Source organism: Leptodactylus fuscus, chromosome 4 (genome assembly GCF_031893055.1).
Source record: "Leptodactylus fuscus isolate aLepFus1 chromosome 4, aLepFus1.hap2, whole genome shotgun sequence".
NCBI classification, from domain to species: Eukaryota; Metazoa; Chordata; class Amphibia; order Anura; family Leptodactylidae; genus Leptodactylus; species Leptodactylus fuscus.
The window spans coordinates 92,907,758-92,935,354 of NC_134268.1; the positions used below are offsets into that span (position 1 = coordinate 92,907,758).

Here is a 27,597-nt window from a genome sequence, read left to right on the forward strand (position 1 = left end):
TACGATTCTGGGGATACCTAATTTATATTTTTACTTACATTTAACCCCTTAACACAAATCCAAAACTTTACAAAAATGTTTATTTCTTAAAGTCACCATCGTCTGACAACCATAACTTTTTTTCTACTTCCATGTACGAGGATGCATAGGGCGTCTTTTTTGCAGGCCCGGATGTACATTTTAGTGATACCATTTTGGGGAATGTTTATTGCTTTGACCACTTTTATTACAATTTGTATCAGAGGCAAAATTGTGAAAAAACGTTGGTTTGGAACTTTTGAATTTTTTTTTCTTCTGCTTTTTTCTTCTTCACCATACGGGAATAAATATTTTTTATAAATTTGTAGGTGTTTTCGGATACAGGCATACGCAGGCATATACATGTATATGTGTTTTGGACTAATTTTCTACTTTTATATGTATTCTAGGGAAAGGGGCATAATATGAACTTTTTGAAATTTTTTATTTCATCTTTTAGATACCTTAGGGGTCTTGAACCCTGGGGGGTCTGATCACTAATACATTGCAATATACCATCATTTGTATGACAGGCTGCATAAAGCATGTCGGGATGTTGGGAAGAGGCGAAACTCTGGTTCATGCCAAACTTAGCCAACCCCAAACAAATCTTTGGGCTGCACTTCCCAAAACTGAAATGAAACAAATCTTGAGAGTTTTGCCCTCTAATCACAAAGTCTCAAAAAATTTGTAGAACTATTAACAGAAAAAACACATGTGTAAGCCACAATGGTACCAATAGACAAAAGATATAATCCTTCCAAAAACAAGCTGTCACACGGCTCCATTGGTTTCTTGTTTATTTTCTTCTTCTTTTTCATGTTTCCTTTTTTCCTTATCTCTTTTCTTTTGCTGTCCTTTCTCCTGCCTCCCTCTCTTTTCTTGCTGCTTTTTTTCATTCCTTAGTTTCTCTTTTTTCCTTCTATCTTTCTTTTCCTCCTTCATTCTTCTCAACTTCAATTCTTAAATTTTTTTATTTCACAATTTCTTTCTCTTATGTTTTTCTTCCTTTTCCATTCTTCTATAGTCTCTGCTTTCTTTACTTCCTTCTTTACATTCTTTCTATTTCTACGTCATCATTTTTTGTCCTTTCATTTTCCTTCATTTTTTCTCCTTTATTCTTTCTTTTTTATACTTTATTTAATTTATCCTTCACTATTTTCTTCCTTTTTTGTGTCTTTCATTCTTTACTTTATCTTTGTTTCCTTCTATCTTTCCTTCCTTCTCTATTTCCTAATTTCTTTTTTTATTCATATTTTCTATTTTCTCTCTTTTCTTTATTTTATCCTCATTCCTTTTCCTTTATTTCATCCTTTCTTTCCCTACATTTTATTTTTTTCTCTTCTTTCTTACATTTTTATTCCTTTTTTCTTTCACCTTCCTTTCCTTGCTTCATTTCTTCCAACTTTCTTTTCTTGCTTTCATTTTTCTAATTCTAATTTCTTTGCTTTTTGTCTTCCCACTTTTTTTTTTACTTATTATTTTTGTTTTATTTCTGTTTTCTAATTTTTCTCTTTTCCTATTTATTTATTTCTTTACCTCCTTTATTTTTAATTTCTTCCTGTATTCTGAGCTTCCTTCTTTCTTTTCATCCTTCAATATTTTAGCTTTTCTTTTTCTTTCATTCCATCTTTATTTTTCTTTCTATTTTTCTTCCATTATTCTTACTTCACTTTTTATGTCTTCATTTTACTTTTCTTCCTACTGTCCTTTTTTTTAAATTGATTTCTTACTTTTTCTTTACTTCCTCCTGTCACTTTTTCATCTCTTACTTTTTCATTCTTCCCTCCTTGTTTCTTTTATTCTTACCTTTCTTCCCCTTTCTTTCTTTCTTTCTTTCTTTCTTTCTTTCTTTCTCTTTCTTTCTTTCTTTCTCTTTCTTTCTCTCTCTCTTTCTTTCTTTTCTCATTAACAACACACTTCAAGGTGATGTAGACAATTATTTGAGTTATATTTAAATAAATAGACAAAAGTTGAAGAGTTTTGTTTTCTGTCTGCTTGCAAAATTGTCTTCAATAAATAACATCCCAGTTTCTACATAATTGTCAACTTCATTTCTTGGTAGCCCACCACGTACACTCACCGGCCACTTTATTAGGTACACCATGCTAGTAACGGGTTGGACCCCCTTTTGCCTTCAGAACTGCCTCAATTCTTCGTGGCATAGATTCAACAAGGTGCTGGAAGCATTCCTCAGAGATTTTGGTCCATATTGACATGATGGCATCACACAGTTGCCGCAGATTTGTCGGCTGCACATCCATGATGCGAATCTCCCGTTCCACCACATCCCAAAGATGCTCTATTGGATTGAGATCTGGTGACTGTGGAGGCCATTGGAGTACAGTGAACTCATTGTCATGTTCAAGAAACCAGTCTGAGATGATTCCAGCTTTATGACATGGCGCATTATCCTGCTGAAAGTAGCCATCAGATGTTGGGTACATTGTGGTCATAAAGGGATGGACATGGTCAGCAACAATACTCAGGTAGGCTTTGGCGTTGCAACGATGCTCAATTGGTACCAAGGGGCCCAAAGAGTGCCAAGAAAATATTCCCCACACCATGACACCACCACCACCAGCCTGAACCGTTGATACAAGGCAGGATGGATCCATGCTTTCATGTTGTTGACGCCAAATTCTGACCCTACCATACGAATGTCGCAGCAGAAATCGAGACTCATCAGACCAGGCAACGTTTTTCCAATCTTCAATTGTCCAATTTCGATGAGCTTGTGCAAATTGTAGCCTCAGTTTCCTGTTCTTAGCTGAAAGGAGTGGCACCCGGTGTGGTCTTCTGCTGCTGTAGCCCATCTGCCTCAAAGTTCGACATACTGTGCGTTCAGAGATGCTCTTCTGGCTACCTTGGTTGTAACGGGTGGCTATTTGAGTCACTGTTGCCTTTCTATCAGCTCGAACCAGTCTGGCCATTCTCCTCTGACCTCTGGCATCAACAACGCATTTCCGCCCACAGAACTGCCGCTCACTGGATGTTTTTTCTTTTTCGGACCATTCTCTGTAAACCCTAGAGATGGTTGTGCATGAAAATCCCAGTAGATCAGCAGTTTCTGAAATACTCAGACCAGCCCTTCTGGCACCAATAACCATGCCACGTTCAAAGGCACTCAAATCACCTTTCTTCCCCATACTGATGCTCGGTTTGAACTGCAGGAGATTGTCTTGACCATGTCTACATGCCTAAATGCACTGAGTTGCCGCCATGTGATTGGCTGATTAGAAATTAAGTGTTAACGAGCAGTTGGACAGGTGTACCTAATAAAGTGGCCGGTGAGTGTATGTATACATGGTTTACTTCTCCAAAGGATAAGAGAACCGAAAGCAACCACAATTTGTGACAAACCTTTGTACTGTTTCATTCTCCAAGTTGTTTAGCAAATGAATTTTCAGTTTAGTAAATAGTAGTTTGTTTTGTTATCCAGATTGTTAATTTAATAAACCCATGCGGACTTCCCCGGATGGAATACTAATGCAGATGTGAACAAGAGGTTAGAAAACACTAGTGAACAACCAAGGAACTCATCAGACAGGTCAGGGATAAAGCTGTTGAGAAGTTTAAAGCAGGGTTAGGTTATAAAAACATATCCCAAACTTTGAGTACCCCAAGGAGCACTGTTAAATTCATCATCCAAAAATGGAAAAAGTATTGTACAGCTGCAAACCTACCAAGACATGGCCGTCCACCTAAAAAAAAGAGGCCCATGTTCACTCTGGAGGAGCTGCAGAAATCCACAGCTCAGGTGGGAGAATCTGTTCACAGGACAACTTTAAGTCATGCACCCCACAAATCTTTATGGAAGAGTGGTAAGAAGAAAAGTGCAGTTTGCCGTAAGCTATACAGGGGACATAGGGAAACATGGAAAAAGGTGTTCTAGTCAGATTCAGATGAGACCGAAGTTGAACTTTTTGGCCTAAATGCAAAGCACTATGTGTGGCAGAAAAGTAACACTGCTCATCACCCGGAACACACCATCCCCAATACGAAACATGGTGGTGGCAGCGTCATACTGTGGGGAGGCTATTCTTCAGCAGAGTCAGGGAAGCTGGTCAGAGTTGATGGGAAGATGGATGGAGCTAAATACAGAGCAATCCTGGAAGAAAACCTTTTGGAGTCTGAAAAAGACTTGAGACTAGGAAGGAGATTCATCTTCCAGCAAGATTATGACCCTAAACATACAGGCAGAGCAACAGTAGAATGGGTTAGATAAAGAATATTCATGTGTTAGGAAGGCCCAAAGTCCAGACCTAAATCCCATTGAGCATCTGTGGCAAAACATGAAGATTGCTGTTCACAGACTCTCTCCATCCAATCTGACTGAGCTTTAGCTATTTCGCAAAGAAGAATGGGCACAAACAACAGTCTCTAGATGCGTAAAGCTGGCAGAGACATATCCCAAAAGACTTGCAGCTGTAATTGCAGCAAAACGTGGCTCTAAAAAGTTTTGATATAGGGGAGCTGAATACTTTTGCACGTCACACTTTTCAGATTTTTATTTGATTAAAATTTTGAAAACCATGTATTATTTTATTATTATATTAGCTCTTCACCCAGGGCACAGATCGGGAAAACCGACAGTGCGCTGAATTCAGCGCACTGTCAGCTTTCCAGCAGTATATACAGTCCTATGAAAAAGTTTGGGCACCCCTATTAATCTTAATCATTTTTTGTTCTAAATATTTTGGTGTTTGCAACAGCCATTTCAGTTTGATATATCTAATAACTGATGGACACAGTAATATTTCAGGATTGAAATGAGGTTTATTGTACTAACAGAAAATGTGCAATATGCATTAAACCAAAATTTGACCGATGCAAAAGTATGGGCACCCTTATCATTTTATTGATTTGAATTCCCCTAACTACTTTTTACTGACTTACTGAAGCACAAGATTGGTTTTGTAACCTCAGTGAGCTTTGAACTTCATAGCCAGATGTATCCAATCATAAGAAAAGGTATTTAAGGTGGCCAATTGCAAGTTGATCTCCTATTTGAATCTCCTCTGAAGAGTGGCATCATGGGCTACTCAAAACAACTCTCAAATGATCTGAAAACAAAGATTGTTCAACATAGTTGTTCAGGGGAAGGATACAAAAAGTTGTCTCAGAGATTTAACCTGTCAGTTTCCACTGTGAGGAATATAGTAAGGAAATGGAAGACCACAGGGACAGTTCTTGTTAAGCCCAGAAGTGGCAGGCCAAGAAAAATATCAGAAAGGCAGAGAAGAAGAATGGTGAGAACAGTCAAGGACAATCCACAGACCACCTCCAAAGAGCTGCAGCATCATCTTGCTGCAGATGGTGTCACTGTGCATCGGTCAACTATACAGCACACTTTGCACAAGGAGAAGCTGTATGGGAGAGTGATGAGAAAGAAGCCGTTTCTGCACGTACGCCACAAATAGAGTTGCCTGAGGTATGAAAAAGCACATTTGGACAAGGCAGCTTCATTTTGGAAACAAAAATTGAGTTGTTTGGTTATAAAAAAAAGGCGTTATGCATGGCGTCCAAAAAGAAACAGCATTCCAAGAAAAACACATGCTACCCACTGTAAAATTTGGTGGAGGTTCCATCATGCTTTGGGGCTGTGTGGCCAATGCCGGCATCGGGAATCTTGTTAAAGTTGAGAGTCGCATGGATTCCACTCAGTATCAGCAGATTCTTGAGAATAATGTTCAAGAATCAGTGACGAAGTTGAAGTTACGCCGGGGATGGATATTTCAGCAAGACAATGATCCAAAACACCGCTCCAAATCCTCAGGCATTCATGCAGAGGAACAATTACAATGTTCTGGAATGGCCATCCCAGTCCCCAGACCTGAATATCATTGAACATCTGTGGGATGATTTGAAGCGGGCTGTCCATGCTCGGCGACCATCTAACTTAACTGAACTTGAATTGTTTGTCCAAAATACCTTTATCCAGGATCCAGGAACTGATTAAAAGCTACAGGAAGCGACTAGAGGCTGTTATCTTTGCAAAAGGAGGATCTACTAAATATTAATGTCACTTTTCTGTTGAGGTGCCCATACTTTTGCACCGGTCAAATTTTGGTTTAATGCATATTGCACATTTTCTGTTAGTACAATAAACCTCATTTCAATCCTGAAATATTACTGTGTCCATCAGTTATTAGATATATCAAACTGAAATGGCTGTTATAAACACCAAAATATTTAGAACTAAAAATGATTAAGATTAATAGGGGTGCCCAAACTTTTTCATAGGACTGTAAAACTGCCTGTGCTCCAAACCATGAAAGGTCCTCTTTAAGGCCTGGTTCACATCTGTGTTTGGTATTCTGTTCGAGGAGTCAGCATGGGGACCCCCAAACAGAATACTGAACACTTTAAAAAGCGGTGAGCAATGAAACCACACGGACACCATAGACTATAATGGAGTCTGTGTGTTTTTTGCACAGTGTCCGCACTAATCATGTAGAGAGAAAAGTGCTTCAAGCAGCACTTTTCTCTCCACATGTTCTGTTATAGTCTATGGGGTCCGTGTTGTTTCATTCCTCACCGCTTTTTAATGCATTCAGTATTCCATTCAGGGGGTTTGCAAGCGGACTCCTTTAATGGAATAGCGAATGCAAATGTGAACCAGGCCTAAGTTTGTGGTTGTAAGGTGTTTAAACAGACCATAGCAGCAGAGAGCAGCAGGGACCACAATCATGCCAGAATACAGGATGCTCTCAATATTCACTCAAATATAAAGCACCATAGAATTAATGGTGCTATATAAATAAACAATAATAATAATAATAATAATAATAATAATAATATTCAGAAGCAATTATTGTTAAAATGAAGTTTATACTATTTTTAACAAAACTGGATTCATTTTTTTGTCCAGAATGGAGCTCTGGATAAGCTATTTTGCTTTTCATTTGCTGAAGTCCTCACATTGAGGAAGCTTTGGCAACAGACATGCTACAGATTGTGAGTTGATTCTTTTCACTTGTATGTCCCACTCCCACATTTAACAGTATTTATTGTGTCTGTATAGAGGAACGTGTCTATAAAGTCTTGTCCACATTTGAAAAATCTTTTTTTGTACTCATGTGGGCTACTGGACAACCTTGAGCAATGACTACGCTTGTTGATCCAGGCTAAGGTGATGTGTCCTGTGTGATATGAGACCAGGGACAAGTCATTGCTAGAAGTGCAGCGTGTAACTGGCTCTATCCGAATTCTCTCCTTGGTGTTCTTTGAACCCCTCTGTCTGAAAGTTTAAACTTGCAGGTCCATAATAACCAATTATAAGAAAGTAGTCTACAACAAGGATTTTCACAGATTTTAAACTTTAGTAAGTACAAAGTCCTACATTAAATTAAAAATTGTTAAACATGTAAAAGAATGTCATTGGGGTTTTATAAGGCATTTCCTGGACTACAATTACTTTCCATTTGCAGTATTATTATAATGACATTTGGACCAAAGCCTTTATTGTCATAATTGTGTCATACTCTATATCAAAAGATTATAATAATCTGAAGTAGTAATTATTTAAAAAATGCTTTTAACGGAGACAGATATTGTTCTGTTGTTAGGAGGACGCCTAGAAGCATTTTTAAATATCACTTCAAACAGAGACTTCTTCTTAATAATCCATCTTCATGTTCTAGTTGTGTTTCTTGTGCACAGCGCCATTGCTTGCATTCACCAAGTCTTTGTGAAATCCGTTCTTTAGTTCTATGCTGGCTGTAGTTCCATTTGTATCTGATTTTGATGATTTTGATTTGTAAGCCTAAAATAAAAATAAAGTTTACATTGTTAGATGAAGTTAAATAATGAGAAACAAAACTCTTTACTACAAAAAAGCAAGGACACGATGGCGCTTTCTGTATGTGTGCAGTAAAGGTGTTTACCAGGAGTCAATTATTGATGACCTATTCTTATACATCGTGACACTCGGCTCCCCACCAATCACATTGTATTGTCACATGGCACCCCCACCAATCACAGTGTATCATCACATGCCCCCCACCAATCACAGTGTATTGTCACATGGCACCCCCACTAATCACAGTGTATCATCACATGGCCCCCTACCAATCACAGTGTATCATCAAATGGCCCCCCCACCAATCACATTGTATTGTCACATGGCACCCCCACCAATCACAGTGTATCATCACATGCCCCCCCCCACCAATCACATTGTATTGTCACATGGCACCCCCACCAATCACAGTGTATCATCACATGGCCCCCCACCAATCACATTGTATTGTCACATGGCACCCCCACCAATCACAATCACATGGCACCCCCACCAATCACAGTGTATCTTCACATGGCCCCCCACCAATCACAGTGTATTGTCACATGCCCCCCCCAATCACAGTGTATCACCACATGCCCCCCCCCACCAATCACATTGTATTGTCACATGGCACCCCCACCAATCACAGTGTATCATCACATGCCCCCCACCAATCACAGTGTATTGTCACATGGCACCCCCACTAATCACAGTGTATCATCACATGGCCCCCCCACCAATCACATTGTATTGTCACATGGCACCCCCACCAATCACAGTGTATCATCACATGCCCCCCCCACCAATCACATTGTATTGTCACATGGCACCCCCACCAATCACAGTGTATCATCACATGGCCCCCCACCAATCACATTGTATTGTCACATGGCACCCCCACCAATCACAGTGTATCATCACATGGCCCCCCACCAATCACATTGTATTGTCACATGGCACCCCCACCAATCACAATCACATGGCACCCCCACCAATCACAGTGTATCTTCACATGGCCCCCCACCAATCACAGTGTATTGTCACATGCCCCCCCAATCACAGTGTATCATCACATGCCCCCCCCACCAATCACATTGTATTGTCACATGGCACCCCCACTAATCACAGTGTATCATCACATGCCCCCCACCAATCACAGTGTATTGTCACATGGCACCCCCACTAATCACAGTGTATCATCACATGGCCCCCCCACCAATCACATTGTATTGTCACATGGCACCCCCACCAATCACAGTGTATCATCACATGCCCCCCCCACCAATCACATTGTATTGTCACATGGCACCCCCACCAATCACAGTGTATCATCACATGGCCCCCCACCAATCACATTGTATTGTCACATGGCACCCCCACCAATCACAGTGTATCATCACATGGCACCCCCACCAATCACAGTGTATCATCACATGGCCCCCCACCAATCACAGTGTATTGTCACATGCCCCCCCACCAATCACAGTGTATCATCACATGGCCCCCCACCAATCACATTGTATTGTCACATGCCCCCCCCCACCAATCACAGTGTATCATCACATGGCCCCACCAATCACAGTGTATTGTCCCATGGCCTGTTTACAACTCAGTCCCAGCTAAATATTTTTCATGCTCCCCCCCTGCTTACATACATTGCCCACTGTTCACAGGTAACAGTCCCAATGTACACGTTATGGCTTTATTGTCTTTATTACATTCTTCTTAGAGATAGCAGGCAAGCTTCGCTAACTCCTATGTAAACTCCTTGTCTCCCCCTTACTGTCTACATTTGTCTCTACCCTTTTGTGGCTGCAGACACTTAGCTGGGGTTGGGGAGATCACAAACAGCTAATGTACTATATATTAGGATAAGGATTGTCTCCAAAGAGCCTCCTGCAGCTCCTTCTGGAGGAAAAGGACTGCTGTACAGACACATACAGAGTTACATTGACCAGTGTTCTCAACCTTTTCAAGTACCCCTAGTAAGAATGCGTCCCAACCAAATACCCCGAAACATAGCAATCACTTATAAGTGTTAATAAATTAAGGCTTTGTTGGAAGCCCATGACAAGAGTTATGTAATGGCCTCAGTGCTCCCACATGTAATATAATGGCCCTCGCACTCACTTGAATGATCCCGTCAGATCCCCACATGCAATATAGTGACCCCACAGTGCTCCACATGTATTATAATAGTCTTACAGTGTCACAATGTGTAATATAATGGTCCCCATATGTAATTTAATGGCCCCCACAGAGCCACACATTTATTATAATGGCCGCCACAATGCGCCATGTAGTATATTGACCCCTATAGTGCTCTATGTGTAATATAATGACCCCCACGGTGCACCACATATAATATACAGGCCGCCATTGTGCCTTAACACTGCTTCCACATATAATAGCCCCTCATATAATATAATGACACTTACATATAGTATAACAGCCCCACAGAGTGGTGACTACTGAACAGTAAAGGAAAGCTGGCACCTGCGGGCATTCATCCTTGGTGGGGACAGTGGCTCTTAATTAACCCCAGGGGTATGTATACTACAGGTTGAGAATCACTGTTATAGACCAAACCTTTTTGTTATCTAAGTAATAAACTGCTGGGAGCCAAGTGAAAAGTATAAGTGGCAGGGTGGCTAGGTGAGGGGGCTTCAACAGAGGGAGACTACAGGCAAAAACTGGTAACAGTACATCACTACCTGTTTCCTCATATACCTGTGGAAGATACCTGTGTATAGCTTTCTTGTTTTAAAGTATGTGCCCTCGTCACAGCTTTCATTTCTTCCACCAAAAAACATTGATAGAATATTTAATATATTTGAAAATCATGTTTTGTTTCACGTTTCAAATTGTCCTCCTATATTGTCCAGCATGTCATATGTTTTTCTATTAATGGACCACACTGGTTTATTTTGGAATAGATGAATGGCAATACATGTTGTATACTGTATGTGCACCATTTGTTTCTGCCAGCAAAAACAGGAACTAAACCTTTCCATATTAGTAAACAAAAAGTAGAATCATGAGTATATAGGAAAAAAATTGTTACAATTGTTATTATATGGGGCATACAGGCAGACATGACGAAAGCAGCCAGCCCCTTTGTAGAGGTATTTTTTCAATCCAAATCTATGAATTATCCTTTGTGTTATTCCTTAATCTACCCTGGAAATACAGTATATAAATAGCTAACTGAACAAAATTGCTGTTATACACTAACACTATCAGTACTTGGCAACGTCACATTGTCTATGAACACTAAGTTGTCATTAAAAAAAAAATAGGTTTTGATGGTTCCAGTGTAAGGATAGGACTGAGATAATCCAAAACATGGATTGAGATGTTAATGCAATTTAAATAAGACACATTGCTCTCCTTCTAGATAACTTACCTTTAGATAGAAGTTGACAAATAAAATGACCAATGTAGTCATATATGAGGACTGAAACATGAGACAGCCAAAAGGAAACCCACAGGGCTTAACTGCTGCACTCAGAGTGTGTGAAATCGTAAGCAGGAACTGAATCTGAAAACACAGATATGAAAGGCCCATGAATATTTCTATTTTTACAGGTATAAGGAAAATGTTCGTTCTTGTACCGTATTAGCCAGTGGGTTGGTAATATAAAAAAACAAAAAAAAAACTTGATAGTCTTCAGTAGTTGATACCTTTTTAATGGCTCCGAAAGAGGTTCCGAAACGTCAGTAATTTGTCATCATTATGAGTTAGCCATTAAAAAGGTATCAACTACTGAAGACTATCAAGTTTTTTTTTTTTTTTTTTTATATTTTTACAAGGTTAAGCCTACTGCCCATTGGTACACTATGCAATGTAAATGATCAAGGTAATTAAGGATTTTTGGGTAACAACAGGAATCACAAGATGTTCATATTTCCAGTTACTCAAGCGTCTGAGGCTAAGGCAGAAAGTGGCGGAAAAGCTGCTTTTTTGTTGTTGCACATTTTGCTGCATTTTTTTTGAGCCAAAGCAAGGTGAGGATCAAGCAGAAGGTAGAAGTATACATGTTCTATCTGTATTTCCCATTCCTTTTGTAGCACCAAAAAAAGCAGCTTTTCTGCAACATGGGACTTTAGCGTAAGGCCATGTATCGAGTCACAGCCAAAAAGTGCCGTGGGAAAAACTGAGGCAGAAACGCATTGCAGATTTTCCCACAGCGCTTTTCACAAAAAGTCTGCAGAGTTTTCCTCTACTGACTTTCTGCTTCAGTTATACCTATACAGAAAATGCGAGCATTTCTGTAGGTATAATTGACATGTTGTGATTTTAAAAACGCAATGGTTTTTGAAATTTCAGCATGTGCGCTGCAGATTATATTCTGCAATGTGTGGATGGGATTAGCCAGAATCCCATCCACTTTGCAGGTACTGTAGAACGCTGGAATTTTTGCTGAATCTTATAATATTCACACCATTTTAAAAGCCTCACCAAAAGTTTGCTGAACAAACGGCTGAATCTTATAGGCATTAAAGAATAGAAATGCAATCAATGTCATGGTCAATGGAAAATAAAAATGTGTCAAAACCACAAGGACATATGATCATTTTCTTCATTTTAATACCAATGCAATGTACAATGTATGGCCACATTCTGCATTCTATGGCTACATGTTACATCTGCATCAGTGTTCACATACTCAAACTCAGTGTCCACTTAAAAGCATTGAACAGAAAAGTAATACAGGCACGACTTTTTTGTCAAGAATTTTTATTTAAAAACAATGGACACCCGACGGACAACATTATTGTCAAAGGAATCCGTCAGGCCCCATATTCATCCAATATTTTAGCTCTCAGAAAATGGCTGCAAAAAAATCGAACAGGGCCTATTCCTGTTCATTTCTGTACCTCGGTGTTGTCTTTTCTATTAATAGGGCCCATGGAAAATACAGACTGCACACGGATGAGATTTGTGTACCGTCCATTCTTCTTTTCACAGACCCGCACACAACTGCGCTCATGCACATGAAGCTAAAAATCTGGTAAAATTGTAAAGTACTTTACTAGCCAAGAAATAACCTGGGCAACATTGGTATGCATGAATGTAGGCTCAAATTCACGCTGTATGCGGCTAAACATGCCTGGTAATATACAGTATTTGGTCTCACTTACCAGTTGTGCCTGAGTAAGGTACTTCTTCCACCAGAGGTATTTGTGCATGGATGGAATAACTGAGAGGCCATAGTAGGAGTACATTAAGACGTGAATGAAACTGTTAAGTGTAGGTCCAAAGAAACCTGCAAAAGTGTTAAACAAATGAAAAAGTGCAGCACAATTCAGAATTATTTGCTTTGACTTCAAGTACAAATATATATAATTCTGTATATAAAAATACCAATGAGCATTGAGAGCTGCTGTCAGTAAGATAACTGCTCCAGCCAAACGCCAGCGTGCCAGAAATCACATCTGCACCAGTCACAAACTGGTATATAAAAATATAAAAATAATTCTTCTCCAAATCTACAAAAGTGATATACATAACAAATGAATGTTATTTATCATGTTTAATGTGCTCTATAATACTGTATAGTTGAATATACTTGGGGAAAAAGACAAGCTCCCTTATAATAATTGAAGAGCATGTCATGGCCATCAGGGACTTTATTAAGACTGACAAACAGAGCACCAGCCTTAATGAATTCTCCCCAGTATGTCAAAACAAAATAAATTCTATGGTTGTAGCATCACAAAATTCAGATTAACTCAGACAATGTATAAAGATTAGAAATGAGCGAACAGCGTTCGACCGAGTACATGTTCAAACGGATTTCAGGCTGTTCGAGATGTTTGATTCCAGTCGAACACCAGGTGGCAAACTCACAAAAAAATTTGATTCCCCTCCCACCTTCCCTGGCGCTTTTTTTGCACCAATAACTACGCAGGGGAGGTGGGACAGGAACTACGACAACGGAGGCATAAAAAAAAAAATCGGAAAAAGTAATTGGCTGGCTAATTCACGTGACCTCCAATTTATACAAATAACTGATTTAATATCCGGGTCATATGAGACTGTGAACTATGTGACTGTGAGATAGGGATAGATGTACAGGCAGGGTTAGCTAGGGATTACCTTTATTTAGGTGGGAATGTCACTCACACAGCTCTTTGGGGCTCTATCTGGTCAGGATCCCTGTCAGCTTGCGATATGCGTGAGCTGACTTTTTCCTATAGGAATGCATTGACCAGCATTGATTGAATCAACGCTGGTTCTGCCGGAGGAGGCGGAGTCTAAGATCGGTCCACAGCAGTCTCCATTCTGGTCTGATCTCAGATGTAACAGCGTTGAGCGCACGCTGTGCTCTGCCACACCCTCAGATGCAGCAGAGCCGAGTATGTGCTGAACCCTGCTACATCTCAGATGTAGCAGAACTGGGTGTGACTGGAGTATAAGACATGATGTAACAGCAGAATAGCGACTGCAGCTCTAGATGTGACTGGAGTATAAGACATGATGTACAGCAGAATAGTAACTGCAGCTCTAGATGTGACTGGAGTATAAGACTTAATGTAACAGCAGAATAGTGAGTGCAGCTTTAGGGGTGACAGGAGTATAATATGATGTACAGCAGAATAGTAACTGCAGCTCTGGATTTGACTGCAGTATAAGTGATGATGTAACAGCAGAATAGTGACTGCAGCTTTAGAGGTGACTGGAGTATAAGACATGATGTAACAGCAGAATAGTGAGTGCAGCTCTAGAGGTGACAGGAGTATAAGACATGATGTACAGCAGAATAGTGACTGCAGCTCTGGATGTGACTGGAGTATAAGTGATCATGTAACAGTAAAATAGTAACTGCAGCTCTAGAGGTGACTGGAGTATAAGACATGATGTAACAGCAGAATAGTGGCTGCAGCTCTGGATGTGACTGGAGTATAAGTGATGATGTAACAGCAGAATAGTAACTGCAGCTCTAGAGGTGACTGGAGTATAAGACCTGATGTAACAGCAGAATAGTGACTGCAGCTCTGAGACGAACCTGTGGCACAACCATCGTTGATTGACCGAATGCTGTACTCTGTATGGCATTCGGCCAATCAACATTGGTCAATGCATTCCTATGGTAAAAAGTAAGCTCCCGCAAATCGCAAGCTGACAGGGATCCTGACGTAATACAGTGACTTGGGCATGTTCCCCTGCTGTCCTAGCTGCATTCCAGAGGTGTTGGCATCATTTCCTGGGGTGTCATAGTGGACTTGGTGACCCTCCTGAGTCGAATAGTGGTTTCCCCCTTAACGAGTATTTTTTCCCCATAGACTACAATGTGGTTCGATAATCGATCGAACAGTCGAGTACTGAGCGGCTACTCGAATTGAATTTTGAACTTGGAACATTTCACTGTTCGCTCATCTCTAATAAAGAATATTGTGTGGCCCACGGAGTCATCCTGCAGTTGCTAGTGATTTTAGTCAAAGCTGATCCCCCAACAGAAACTTACTCTGACCACAGGGAATCCAGTTCAGGACACACCACCATATATTGAACATTGTGGCATGGTGATATACATGGAGGAAAGTGATTTGGCTGTTCTTTTTCCGTAAAACAAAGAAAAATGTGTCCATAAATTCAATTGCTTTGGAAAAGTAGTACCACCATAACACCTTGGCCACCTGTATAAAATTGATAACAAAAAAGCATAAAAAAGAAAGTATTGTTAAGGTTGTGTGCATTTGAAATACCAAGCATTCACACCCATCCCCCAATGAATAAGGCCCGTAAGTAGTTGTTATAAGTGTACAGATGTAGTATTTCTTAAATGAACAATTCTTATGGCACAAACGTTCACTTGGAACAATAGGATCAAGACCCAAGGGCAGCGATCTTTTACCATGTCAGCAGGGAGGCTACTGAAAGCTCCCAGGCTTGACATTACTGAGCTTATGGCAGTCTGTTGTAGAAGGCAAAGAATAGTCCATGCGTGATCAGACCCCCAAGGGTCCAAACGCCCCTAGGGGGTCTAAGAATAAAACAAACAAAGACAAACCTAAACATATCAGATGTCCCTGTATCTGAAAATGCTCCAACTATAATCATATAAAAATATTTATCCCATATGGTGAAGAAAAAAAAATCAAAATGGTCAAACCATGTTTTTTTTCCAATGTTTTGCGCCCCTCTCCCCCCAAAAATGTGAATAAAAACTTGGATGTCAAGTTAAAGTATATGTTCCCAAATACAAGAAGCCTAGCAAGCAAATTGCGGGAGCTTGAGGCCCCGGTCCAGGAGGAGCACGTTGATGTAGTTGGTGTGGCTGAGATGTGGCTTGATTCCTCATATGACTGGGCTGTTACTATTCAGGGTTTTACACTCTTTTGCAGAGACAGGGCTAGAAGGAAGGGAGCTGGAGTGTGTATGTATGTCAGATGTGGCATGATAGAGAGTGTGAAACCCTTTGTTCACATCTGCATTCGGTTTTCCGTTCGGGGAGTCCACATGGGGATCCCCCGAACGGAGTACCGAACGCAACTGCAAGCGGTGTGCAATAAAAGCACACAGACCCCATAGACTATAATGGGGTCTGCGTGCTTCAAAAAGCACTAGAAAATGGTTTGAGAGAAAACACTGGAGTCTTCTAAAGTGGCCAGCAATGAGTCCAGACCTGAATCCCATAGAACACCTGTGGGGGAGAGATCTCAAAATGGCAGTTTGGAGAAGGCACCCTTCACATCTCAGGGACCTGGAGCAGTTTGCCAAAGAAGAATGGTCTAAAATTCCAGCAGAGCATTGTAAGAAACTCATTGATGGTTACCGGAAGCGGTTGTTCGCAGTTATTTTGTCTAAAGGTTGTGCTATCAAGTATTAGGCTGAGGGTGCCAATACTTTTGTCCGGCCCATTTTTTGGAGTTTTGTGTAAAATGATCAATGATTTGACTTTTTTTCATTCTCTTTTGTGTTTTTTCATTGCAAGCAAAATAAATGAAGATATTAATACCAAAGAATTTGTGATTGCAATCATTTTCTGGAAGAAAACGAGTATTATCTGACAGAATTGCAGGAGTGCCAATACTTTTGGCCAACAGTGCAGAGAACAGCTAACAGTGGCACAAGATAGGGGAGGGTTTGCAAGGTTAGTTCGACTTAGTTTGCTATTTTAGGGCTAGTTCACACGTGAGTATAAGGGGAGGTTTTTGACAGCGGATTTCGCGTCCAATACCTCCCCTTATAATGGTGGTCTATGGAGACCGCCGGGCTTCTGTTCTCCGCTAGCGGCGAGCTGCTGCTAGCGGAGAAAAGAAAGGACATGTCCTTTCTTCAGGCGGAAGCCGCGCAGGCTCAGCCGCGCGGCTTCCGCCCCCGGCAGCTCCCTCCTATGTCGGCTCATTCATTTGAGCCGACAGCAGAGGGTTAAGCTGCGACAGCGATGGTCGCGGCGGGCGGGTTTTGACAAGAGAGAGACACGGCTCGCCGCGTCTCTCTCTGTGTCAAAACCCACGCGGGCAGTTCACGTGTGAACTAGCCCTTACAGTTTTGGTCATTTTGTGGTCTAGACAACATCTTTGAGGTATATTTACACTGATCCATTAGCAGTTCGCTCTATTTTTATGTATGAGACCTTATAATGTTTATAGAACTTGGGTTTGTGCTGCTGATTATTTTGACCCTAGTTTTGGAAATGCTAGAGATCAGCACTGCAGAGCTCTGCCAAATACCTGCTCAATAGGCTGAAGGTGACTGCGTTGCTGCAGTATATAGGGCCCCACTTTTATTTTTGTCCAGTACCAAACTACAAGCTTGCTGCTGCAGAACAATGGTTTACCTAAACGTAACTAAAATTCATTTAACATTTATGCATTAAATATGTCTTACCCGAACATCAGCTTCACCTGCACTGTCCAGGTTCTGACATTGTAAGTTATAACCACCTTCCCATGTTGAAAGAATGAGCTGTAAAACAAAACATATTGTTGTATTAATGCACAGAGACTGTATGTATGTATGTATGTATGACTGTATGTAAGAGGTGGCGCTCTTGTTTAGACCAGAAGTAAAGTCACCTATACATATTAGACTTTGGACAACCATCATGTGGTCATCTAACAGGTGATGGGATCATTTCTACAAACAATCCCACCATCAACATTAACTACATTTTCTGAGTCTGTACAAGCCAAAAACAGCAGATCGTGCCAAAAACTTGTACCTCTGTATTTCCCTCCTCATTAAATTTTTTTCTAAAGATCAGTAAAGCAGTAACATAATAAGGCCATAAATACGACTGTAGTTGTGTGCTGGGCCGTGAAGAATAGGCACACAAGTGTTGTAAGCATACCCCATCATATGTAGGCAGCTTCCTACCCTTCTCTTCTGACTGTAAGAGTTAGTTGGAAGAAAGAAGAGAATGTCTGAACATGCATCTTCTATGAATATAATGCACTGATGCATTTCATAGGACACATTGGACTCAGCACACGTATTATCATTATACACCTCTGAAATGTAGCTCTTACTAGTGAAACAGACAGCCACATGCTCCATAGAAAGAACAACCCACTCTGGATATTGTAGCCTGAGAATATAATGGAGCTATGGGGGTGCATATCTTAGAATAGAAGGCACATAGGAAGTGGGTGAAGTCACAGAAACTGTGCATATGGTTTATCTACATGGTTGCTTAAGATTTTATCAAATAAGTTGTATGTTTGGAAAACTACATTAAGGGAATGTACTGTCATGAAAGATCGTTTAGGGTTAAAGGGAGTCTATCATTGAAAAAGTGTTTTTTAAGCTGGTGACACTGTAATGCAGCCTTTATAATGGATATTCTAACCATACCTTTATTTTTGTGCAGAAAAATTTAGACTTTAAAATTTGCTGTCACTTTTCAAAAAAGTGGAGAGATATTACAGAAATAAAGGCAGACCGCTGCAGGGATACCTTTGCTGAGCCAAATTTATTACAACTTATGCCAGAAAACTGGCACTAGTTGTAGCTGAGCTGTGTGCCAGTTTCAGAATGGCATAGTCACCTGTCAGAAATATTAAAAAGGTTGTCAAAAACCCAAAGGATAGGTCATCAGTATCAGATTGACCAGGGTCCAGCACCCAGATCCTGCACCGATCAGCTGTTTCCGTTCCGTACACTGTATACAGCTTCCAGCTCCATACTATAGCAGTGGCACTAAAGAAATTAAGTTCTGCTCCCATTCACTTGAATAGGAACAGAGCTGCTTCTGGCCGTATAACCTGCATTACTTCCAGCAGCCTAATCACCTGGGGCCGGGTGTCAGACCCCAACCAATCTGATACTCAAAGCCTTTCCTGTAGATAGGTCATTAATATCCATTTTTACTGGTCCTTTAAGAAGGCCGGAGCCTCATATACAGAAGTGATTAAAACCAGCAAGCAAAGTCTTTGCAGCCTCAAATTGATTTATGACAAGATCAAAGTTGAACATTGATCTAGTTGTAAATCAGCCTGAAAGTTTGTTCCAGGAGTTATCCAGGGACTGTTAAACCACTTCCCGCGGACCCTGACTCAGAAACCGCACATTTAATGACTAAGGAAAGGACAAAATAAAAACATGAAAGTCGGGGCCACATGGTGGCTCAGTGGTTGGCACTGCTGCCTTGCAGCGCTGGAGTCCTGGTATTCAAATCCCACCATGGGCAAAAAAAAAAAAACATCTGCAAGGAGTTTGTATGTTCTCCCCGTGTTTGTGTGGATTTCCATAACATGTTCCAAAAAAGACTCTGTATGGAGTTCACAATCTACATTAAAATAAAACAAAAACATGAAAGTGTGTAGAGATAGTCTTAGTACAGATACAGTACAGATTTAGATGGAAAAAAAATTACAATGTATATATGATAAAAATAATAAAACTAAGTCAAGCGCAAAGTGGCTTACATGGACATGGATTACTTGGTCAAACTGATCCCTCAGACCAGCAGTTCTGTATCTCCTGATGGCAAAATCTCAGTAGTAATTTAAATGATAAGTGTACAACCTCAACAGTCATTAATAACTCCGACCACTAGAGGGACCCCTTGAATATACAATCTTTCAAGAAAAAAGTTGTAACAGTACAGCAATCTAAAAGCAATTATTGTTGAAGGCTTATATGAAGACATAAGCTCTAACTACTTTAAAATTGAGTTTTCCACTGCTGTATCTGTGTGATGGGAACTTATCCTGGCCTGACTATAGGCTTGTCTGTGCTGAATTCATAGCATCATGGTGGTTTCAAATTATGGTGCTGTAAGTTCTAAAATGACCATGGCTTTACTGTTCCATACTCACATGATGCTTTAAACAAGACAGTACAGCTGTGGAGCAAACAGCAAGCATGCAGTATTTTCTCAGAGCTATGGGGCATTATATGGGGCCACTATGGGACATTATATTGTGAGCAGGGGCCGCTATGGGACATTGTACTGTGTGCTGGGGTTGCTATGGAACATTATATTGTATGCAAGCTTACCTCCCAACCGTCCCGATTTCTGCGGGACATTCACGATTTGGGTGACTTGTCCCGCGGTCCCGGTTGGAGGGAGGTATGTCCCGATTTCAACTCAGATCTGCGTCCAGAGGATGCAGATCTGAGTTGAACACATACGCCGCTGCACGCCGCCTACTGGCTGTGTAGACGCGATGTGATGAAGTCACATCGCGTCTACAACTGTGTCAGCGAGAGAGAGAGAGAGGCGCAGAGAGCGGCGAGGGAGCGAAGGAGAAGGTAAGTGTAATGTGTACACTAAGGTGGAACGTGAAACTGGGGGCAGATGAAGGAGAGGACGGCATGACACTGGGGGCAGAGATGGAGAGGACATGAATCTGGGGGCAGAGATGTGGGGACATGAATCTGGGGGCAGAGATGTGGGGACATGAATCTGGGGGCAGAGATGGAGAGGACATGAATCTGGGGGCAGAGATGGAGGGGACATGAATCTGGGGGCAGAGATGTGGGGAAGATGAATCTGGGGGCAGAGATGGAGGGACATGAATCTGGGGGCAGAGATGGAAGGGACATGAATCTGGGGGCAGAGATTGGGGGGACAAAAAACTGGAGGCAGAGATTGGGGGAACAGGAAACTGAGGGCAGAGATGGGGGACATGAATTTGGGGGCAGAGATGGAGGGAGGACATGAAACTGGGGCAGATGAAGGGTGTATATGAAACTGGGGGAGAGATAGAGGGGAGACATATAATTTACGGGTGACTGTAGGAGGATTATACTGTGTGTGGGCACATCAAAAATTAATGAGTGTGCGGAGTCAACACAAAAGTGGGCAGGGCTAAATTTTCCACGGTGCGCTACGCGCGCCGCCCATTTTGTCCCTCTTTCGATTCTTCAAAAGTTGGGAGGTATGTGCAAGGGACGCTATGGGACATTATACTGTGTGCAGGGGTCGCTATGGGACATTATTAAAAGTATAGTATGCTTTCTGATTGATAGGAGAGGGGATAGCTTGGACAGAAGTCCTCGCTACCCCCCAACCCGTCACATACAGGGTATGCACACATAATGATGATTTATCATCCTCTCTGCAGTCTGCAGCTCCTTCCTTCCCCTCCTTCTTCTTTTATGCAACTCCAAGATGCTGACTGAGGCAGGAGAGGGGAGGACACTCTGGAGCCCCATGTCTCAGGATCTGTTAGGGCTATGAAGATGAGCTTGGATTCATTTTAAAGATTAGAATCACCTTTAAAATGATACCAAGATCATTATGATAGATCTTACAGATTCTCAGCAATTTACTGTTAAAAACGCTGTCGCGAATTGAGATCTCCATTGTGATCTCAATGCCGAACATTGAATTCATCAGCAAATTGCTTTGGATCTATATGGGCTATCATGGTGAACTTGATATCATCTTTAAAATAAATCAAAGATCATCTTCATATCCCTAACCGATCCTGAGAAATTGGCATTAGTAGCAAGGACGTATTACATATGTCCTCTGCAAATAAAGTGCCACCCAGGCATCCATTAAAGTGCCCTTGCAGTTGTTCCCACAGTTTAAGGTCCCTCTCCTACCACACAAAAATAATAAATAAAAAAAACACTAATACTCACCTCTCCTCGCTTCCCTACTGTCTTGGTCCAGAGTCTTCAGAGAGTTGCAGGTGCGATGTAAGTGTAAGTTATCACATAGCGCCTGCAGCCCCAGGGTAAGAGAGGATGAATGGTGAAGCAGGGAGTGCATGGCTCCCTGCTTCATCATTCTATGCAACTAGGGCAGCCCGGTAGGACACCTTATGCAGGCTGTACCAACAGGGCTCCTGCTACCGTAGGGCCCGATGCCAGTGCACCATTGGCTCCATGGTTAAAGTGGCCGTGTGCCTCAACAAAAAAAACACCCAATTTCAGTTGATGCTCCCAAGGGTTCACAAAAGTCAGGAGCTGGCCCTGGCTACCTCTGCACCTCTTATAGCTACACCTCTTTTATCAAACTCCTTTTTTTGCACTTGTCCTGCTGCTAAAATCAATTCTGATTTTTTGGACAGGCCCCATGTTGTGGAATGCAGCTAAAAAAAACACCTCTTTTTTCCCGCAACATTTTTTATTGAGTTTTGCCTGCATTTTTGTTCCGCTTTTTTTTTTCTGTGTTAAATCTATTGGTAAAATACAAGTATTTTGGCACGTAAAATTGACATGCTGCATTTTTAAAAACACATGCGTTCTTGAAAACGCATCTTTATCACAGTATTTTTTTTCCCACAATATGTGGATGGGATAAGCCTGAATTCACTTTGCTGGTACTGTAAAATGCAGTTTTTGTTCACAACTTGAAGATTATTTTGGAATTCACCTTGAAAGGTTCATTCACCTCTTATACAATGTCTAATTATTGTCTTATGCATTTGCATGTGTGTAGACTTTCTTCATGTGCCTTCACGCTGATATCTAACTTTTAATATGCTAGATATTTTCTACTTAGGTTTATGTGCAAATCCCTCAAGGGGCAGATTTTTTACACTTTGCCACTTTTCCACTAGATTTACACTACTACTGGCGTAAGTGATTGCTGAAATCTGTGCCATCTACAAACTGGTGTAGATGCTAGTGTAGCTATATGTCTAGCATTGAGATGAAGCTCTACAACACTTACTAGGATCAGCAGCAGTGTCTGTATGTATGGGCCTTCCTCACTGCCTGCACCATCTCCCTTCAGCAACAATTATAACCTGATCCATAAATGAAACTGAAAATCTGTCTCTCATAAGAAAATTTTTAACACTCAATTGAACGCGAATGTTCAGTGAAGTGGGATGGAAGAGAAGTGGTTGAGGGTGAGAAATAGGTATTTTTTTCTCTAATAAGATACTTTACAACGTCTTTTACCTTCACTATTAATTTATGTAACAATTGCTAAAACAATGCCCATTGAAGTAAACGCTCAGCTGATGTCACGAAGTTGTGAAGAATTTTTTTCCTCACTGCACTATGAGCTATGAAACATATTCTGAATACTTGATGCAAAAATAGTAGTTTTTCCCTCAACGGAGAAGAAAGCAGGCGGGCTTGAGCTGAATGGAGCTGCCATTTATCTTTGTATTCATGGGTTGCCGACCTTTGGCACACATAGCGCTACTTGTAGAAACAACCAGACTATTAATCCAAGGGCACAGCGCTGGGGAAGCTGCTGTGTGTGAGAAGAATCAAGTTGGTAGACTCCTAATGCAAGTGAAGATACAGACAACTATCTGCAGTCCATTCTCCAGAATACTTTATACCCTGTAATACATCACCAGTACAAGATTGTAACCACATAATATGAAGTATTAGGCACTTGGTGTGTTTGCAAGTCAAACCCAAGTGACTCTTTCCCAAAGCTTCTTTCCATTCAGCAGCAGAGCCCTACAACCCGCATACACCAGGGCACATCCTACTTATGTATTCTACACAAGACCACCATTAGTATGGGCAAGACAAATGTGTATGCAAAATCCGCAAGTCTAGACAATTTACATATTAGTGACACTTTTATTTATCAGGATCCTGTTCACAAAATACTTTTACCTAGGGAAGTTTCTATAGTATCAACTATAAATTGTGAAATTCTTGTAAAACACTAAGTCAAGATCAATGTTGAAAATATATTACTTTATGATGCACAGTGAATCTTTAAAATGATACATGATAGTGAAATATTTTACAGTTCATTTAATATAAGAATCACAGTATATAATTCCAAGAAGGCTTTCCTAACATGGGATGACATATTACTAACACTATTTAAAGGGGCTGTACAGTTTCAGAACAATATTGAGAGACAAATATCATTGCTTGTATAATGAAAAGTTCTACTATTTTCCAATATACTTTCAATTCCTCACAGTTATCTAAATCTCTGCTTGCTGCCATTCATTCTGCTTACTCCCAATGGATAAATATCAGTCCATGGTCATATGATGTACAGTCCATGGTCAAGTGATGTACAGTCCATAGTCATATGATGTACAGTCTATGGTCATGTGATGTACAGTCCATGGTCATGTGATATACAGTCCATAGTCATATGATGTACAGTCCTTGGTCATATGATGTACAGTCCATGCTCATGTGATATACAGTCCATGGTCATGTGATGTACAGTCCATGGTCATATGATGTATAGTCTATGGTCAAGTGATGTACAGTCCATGGTCATGTGATGTATAGTCCATAGTCATATGATGTACAGTCCATGGTCATGTGATGTACAGTCCATGGTCATGTGATATACAGTCCATAGTCATATGATGTACAGTCCTTGGTCATATGATGTACAGTCCATGCTCATGTGATATACAGTCCATGGTCATGTGATGTACAGTCCATAGTCATATGATGTACAGTCCTTGGTCATATGATGTACAGTCCATGCTCATGTGATATACAGTCATTGGTCATGTGATGTACAGTCCATGGTCATGTGATGGACAAGGTGCACAGCTTATTACCAGGCAGATGCAAAAATGACTTAGTATAATAACTGGAGAGCTGACTAACCACAATGCCACGAGCTAGGCATGATATATAAATAACTGAAATATCGGGACCACACGGTGGCTCAGTGGTTAGCCTTGCAGCACTGGAGTTCAAATCTGGGCCAAGGGCAAAAAAACATCTGCAAGGAGTTTGTATGTTCTTCCCGTGTTTGCGTGGATTTACATCCCACATTCCAAAAAAGACATAGGGAAAAATGTACGCTGTGTGTTCTATGTGGGGCTCACAATCTACATTAGAAAAAAAATAAAAATAAATAAACAACTGAAATGTCAGATATCTGGGAACATTCCAATTTTCATTTTGCATCCACTACACTTTTTTTTTTGGAAACTATCTCATTAATGCTCAATATACCCTTTAATAAATTCTGTGGGGGGTGTACTTTCTAAAATAGTCACTTTTTAGGGATTTCAATTGTACTGGCACTCTAGGGGATCTGCAAATGTGGTATGGCACCTGAAAACTATCTGAAACTAACCAAAAGCTAAATAACACTCTTTCTATTCTGAGCACACAAATACGGGGTATTGCCATGCTTTTTCTTCTTTAGTCCCATGTGAAAATTAAAATTTTGGAGCTAAATAGATGTTTATTAGAAAAACTTTTCATTTTCACACCCCAGTGCTAATAAAATCTGTGGTGCTGTCAAAATGCAACTATACACCTTGATAAATTCTGTGAGAGGTGTGTATTTCTAAAATGAGGTCACTTTTTTGGGATTTCCATACAACTGGTACTTTAGGAGCTTTGCAAATATGACATGGCACCTGAAAACTATTCCAACAAAATCTGCCTTCCAAAAGTCAATTAGAGTTCTTTTCTTTTCTGCTTGGGTTCCAGCTGTGTAATGTTATCAGGACCCAGGCCTCCCATGAGGCGACCTGAAGCGCTATGCCAGGGCCCCAGGGAGGGCGGCATTTTTGCTTACCTAAACCAGTCCAGGACAAGCTGTCCTGGACTGGCTTAGCACCGAGCGGTGGATCGGGGAGGCCACTGGAGCAGCTGTCCTCTCCGTGCCTGCTCTCTGCCTGCGAAAGCCGCTAAGCCCCACCCCTTCACTTAGCCCTGCCCCATTCGCTATGTCACGCCCCCTCTGCTCTGCCCCCTCCTGGGGGGGGGCGGCTTTCTGTCGTTCGCCTCGGGCGGCGAAAGGGGCAGGTTCACCCCTGGGCACAACAGCACCATACTATCACTATATGTGTGACGAAATGGTATGGTGCTGAGTGCGAAGGCATTCAGAGGTCTCTACCTGACATTGGCATATATTCACTGACACTTCTTCATTGATGCAATTGGTGGGTTTTTTTTTCTATTATTCTTTCTCCCACTCAGCAGTTATCACATCAGTCTCATTCGCTGTAGCCAATTGGCTGGGTGCTATAAAACTGGAGATACAGCTGAAGTGACCTCTCATTCTTTGTGACTGCCATAGCCGTACATACTGAACATATTACAGCTAGGAGCGCTAATATGCTGGGGGGAAATTTAAAGTCTATTTTCTCCTAAAAAGTAAAAAGAGATTAATAAAGTATATTACAAAAATTTTCATCAAACCTCTTCTACACAATAGTAAAACAAGTAAAATGAGAATTATACTTTAAAGGTAAAATACTGTATAGCAAATATATAATACTCATTTATTGTGTGCCAAGTCCCCCATTTTAAGGGTATATAATGGACACTCTACATTAGTGATTTTATGTAGGATAAAATGAAGTATTTGTGGGTATTACCTTCAGTTCTTTGCACATAGAAGAAAATACTATATTGTAAGATGCTTCTAGATTCACCCCCTGAGAAGAGCTCTGGGATTTATAGAAACAAATACTAGGAATGCTCTATAAATGTCCTTATATCTTGTATTGTGTGTATAGTTCCTTCCTGCTGGAAATTAGTTATCACATCTCATATTCTCCTTGCTGACCTGCATTGTCCTTGAATGTGTCCATTTGTACAAGAGAAATCACTGATGTAAGAGTAAATGAATACTATATATGGCAGCCTGCCCAGATCTGGTGTGTGAAGAGGTAAGATGACTGCCAGCATGGCACAGAACTTACAGTGAGATGGACCATGTTCCTAGCTCTGCAAATAATGGCAAGACCTTTCCCCTAGATACTGATATTTAGTATTAATTTTTTGTGTGGACTGGAAAAATCATGAAATTCTATTATCAGAAATTTTTCTAGACAAAAACAATCAAACAGTCTAATGGTGCAAACTCTGGTATAAAAATATTGCAATACTACAAGTGCTACATTGCCAATGGCCAACCTTGCCTAACAACCTTGGGCATCAGGCACTAATTCAAGACTACTAAAGTTAGTGTCCAATTGTTTTAACAGCAATGTTCACAGTATATGATGGAAGGAAAAGGTTCCTTCTACCAGCCCAACGGCCGCAAAATCATGGGCGCAATAATAACGCGACGTATATGCTCGTAACTCACATTGAACTCAATGGGATCTTTTTGAGCGCTCAAACTCTGACACGCTGTATACGTGCCAGATCACGCTCAATTTTACATCGTGTGAACGCACCCTCAAGGTTTGATTGAAGCAGAAAGTCCATAGTGGAAAACTCTGTTGACTTTCTGTGAAAAGTGCGGTGAGAAAAACTGGGATGTGTTTCCGCCACGGTTTTACCCGCATTGATTTTTTTGTTGCACCCACTACATGGGGCCTTAGCCTTAGGAGGGTTTTTGTCTGCTTGGTAAAATGGAATACTACATGCTTCTATTTCCACTTGCCTTCATTCCCTAACTTGGTTAAAATGCAAGTACAGAATGCTCTATGTGTTATCTGAACAAAAGAATACTGAATTA

At 40.9% G+C, this 27,597-nt stretch overlaps 1 protein-coding gene across 1 annotated transcript in view; it reads right to left on the reverse strand.

Annotated features, from left to right (window-relative positions):
* Window positions 1-7,323: 7,323 nt before the first annotated feature.
* Window positions 7,324-27,597, reverse strand: part of ELOVL2 (ELOVL fatty acid elongase 2) — an 82,546-nt gene continuing 62,272 nt past the window's right edge. Inside the window, exons 4-8 of the mRNA XM_075270854.1 lie at window positions 17,646-17,723; window positions 15,277-15,448; window positions 12,950-13,074; window positions 11,211-11,345; window positions 7,324-7,786 (exon numbers count right to left, since the gene is read on the reverse strand). Coding sequence (XP_075126955.1) covers window positions 7,661-7,786; window positions 11,211-11,345; window positions 12,950-13,074; window positions 15,277-15,448; window positions 17,646-17,723 — 636 coding nt within the window. The 3' untranslated portion in view covers window positions 7,324-7,660. The remainder of the gene's footprint in view (window positions 7,787-11,210; window positions 11,346-12,949; window positions 13,075-15,276; window positions 15,449-17,645; window positions 17,724-27,597) is intronic.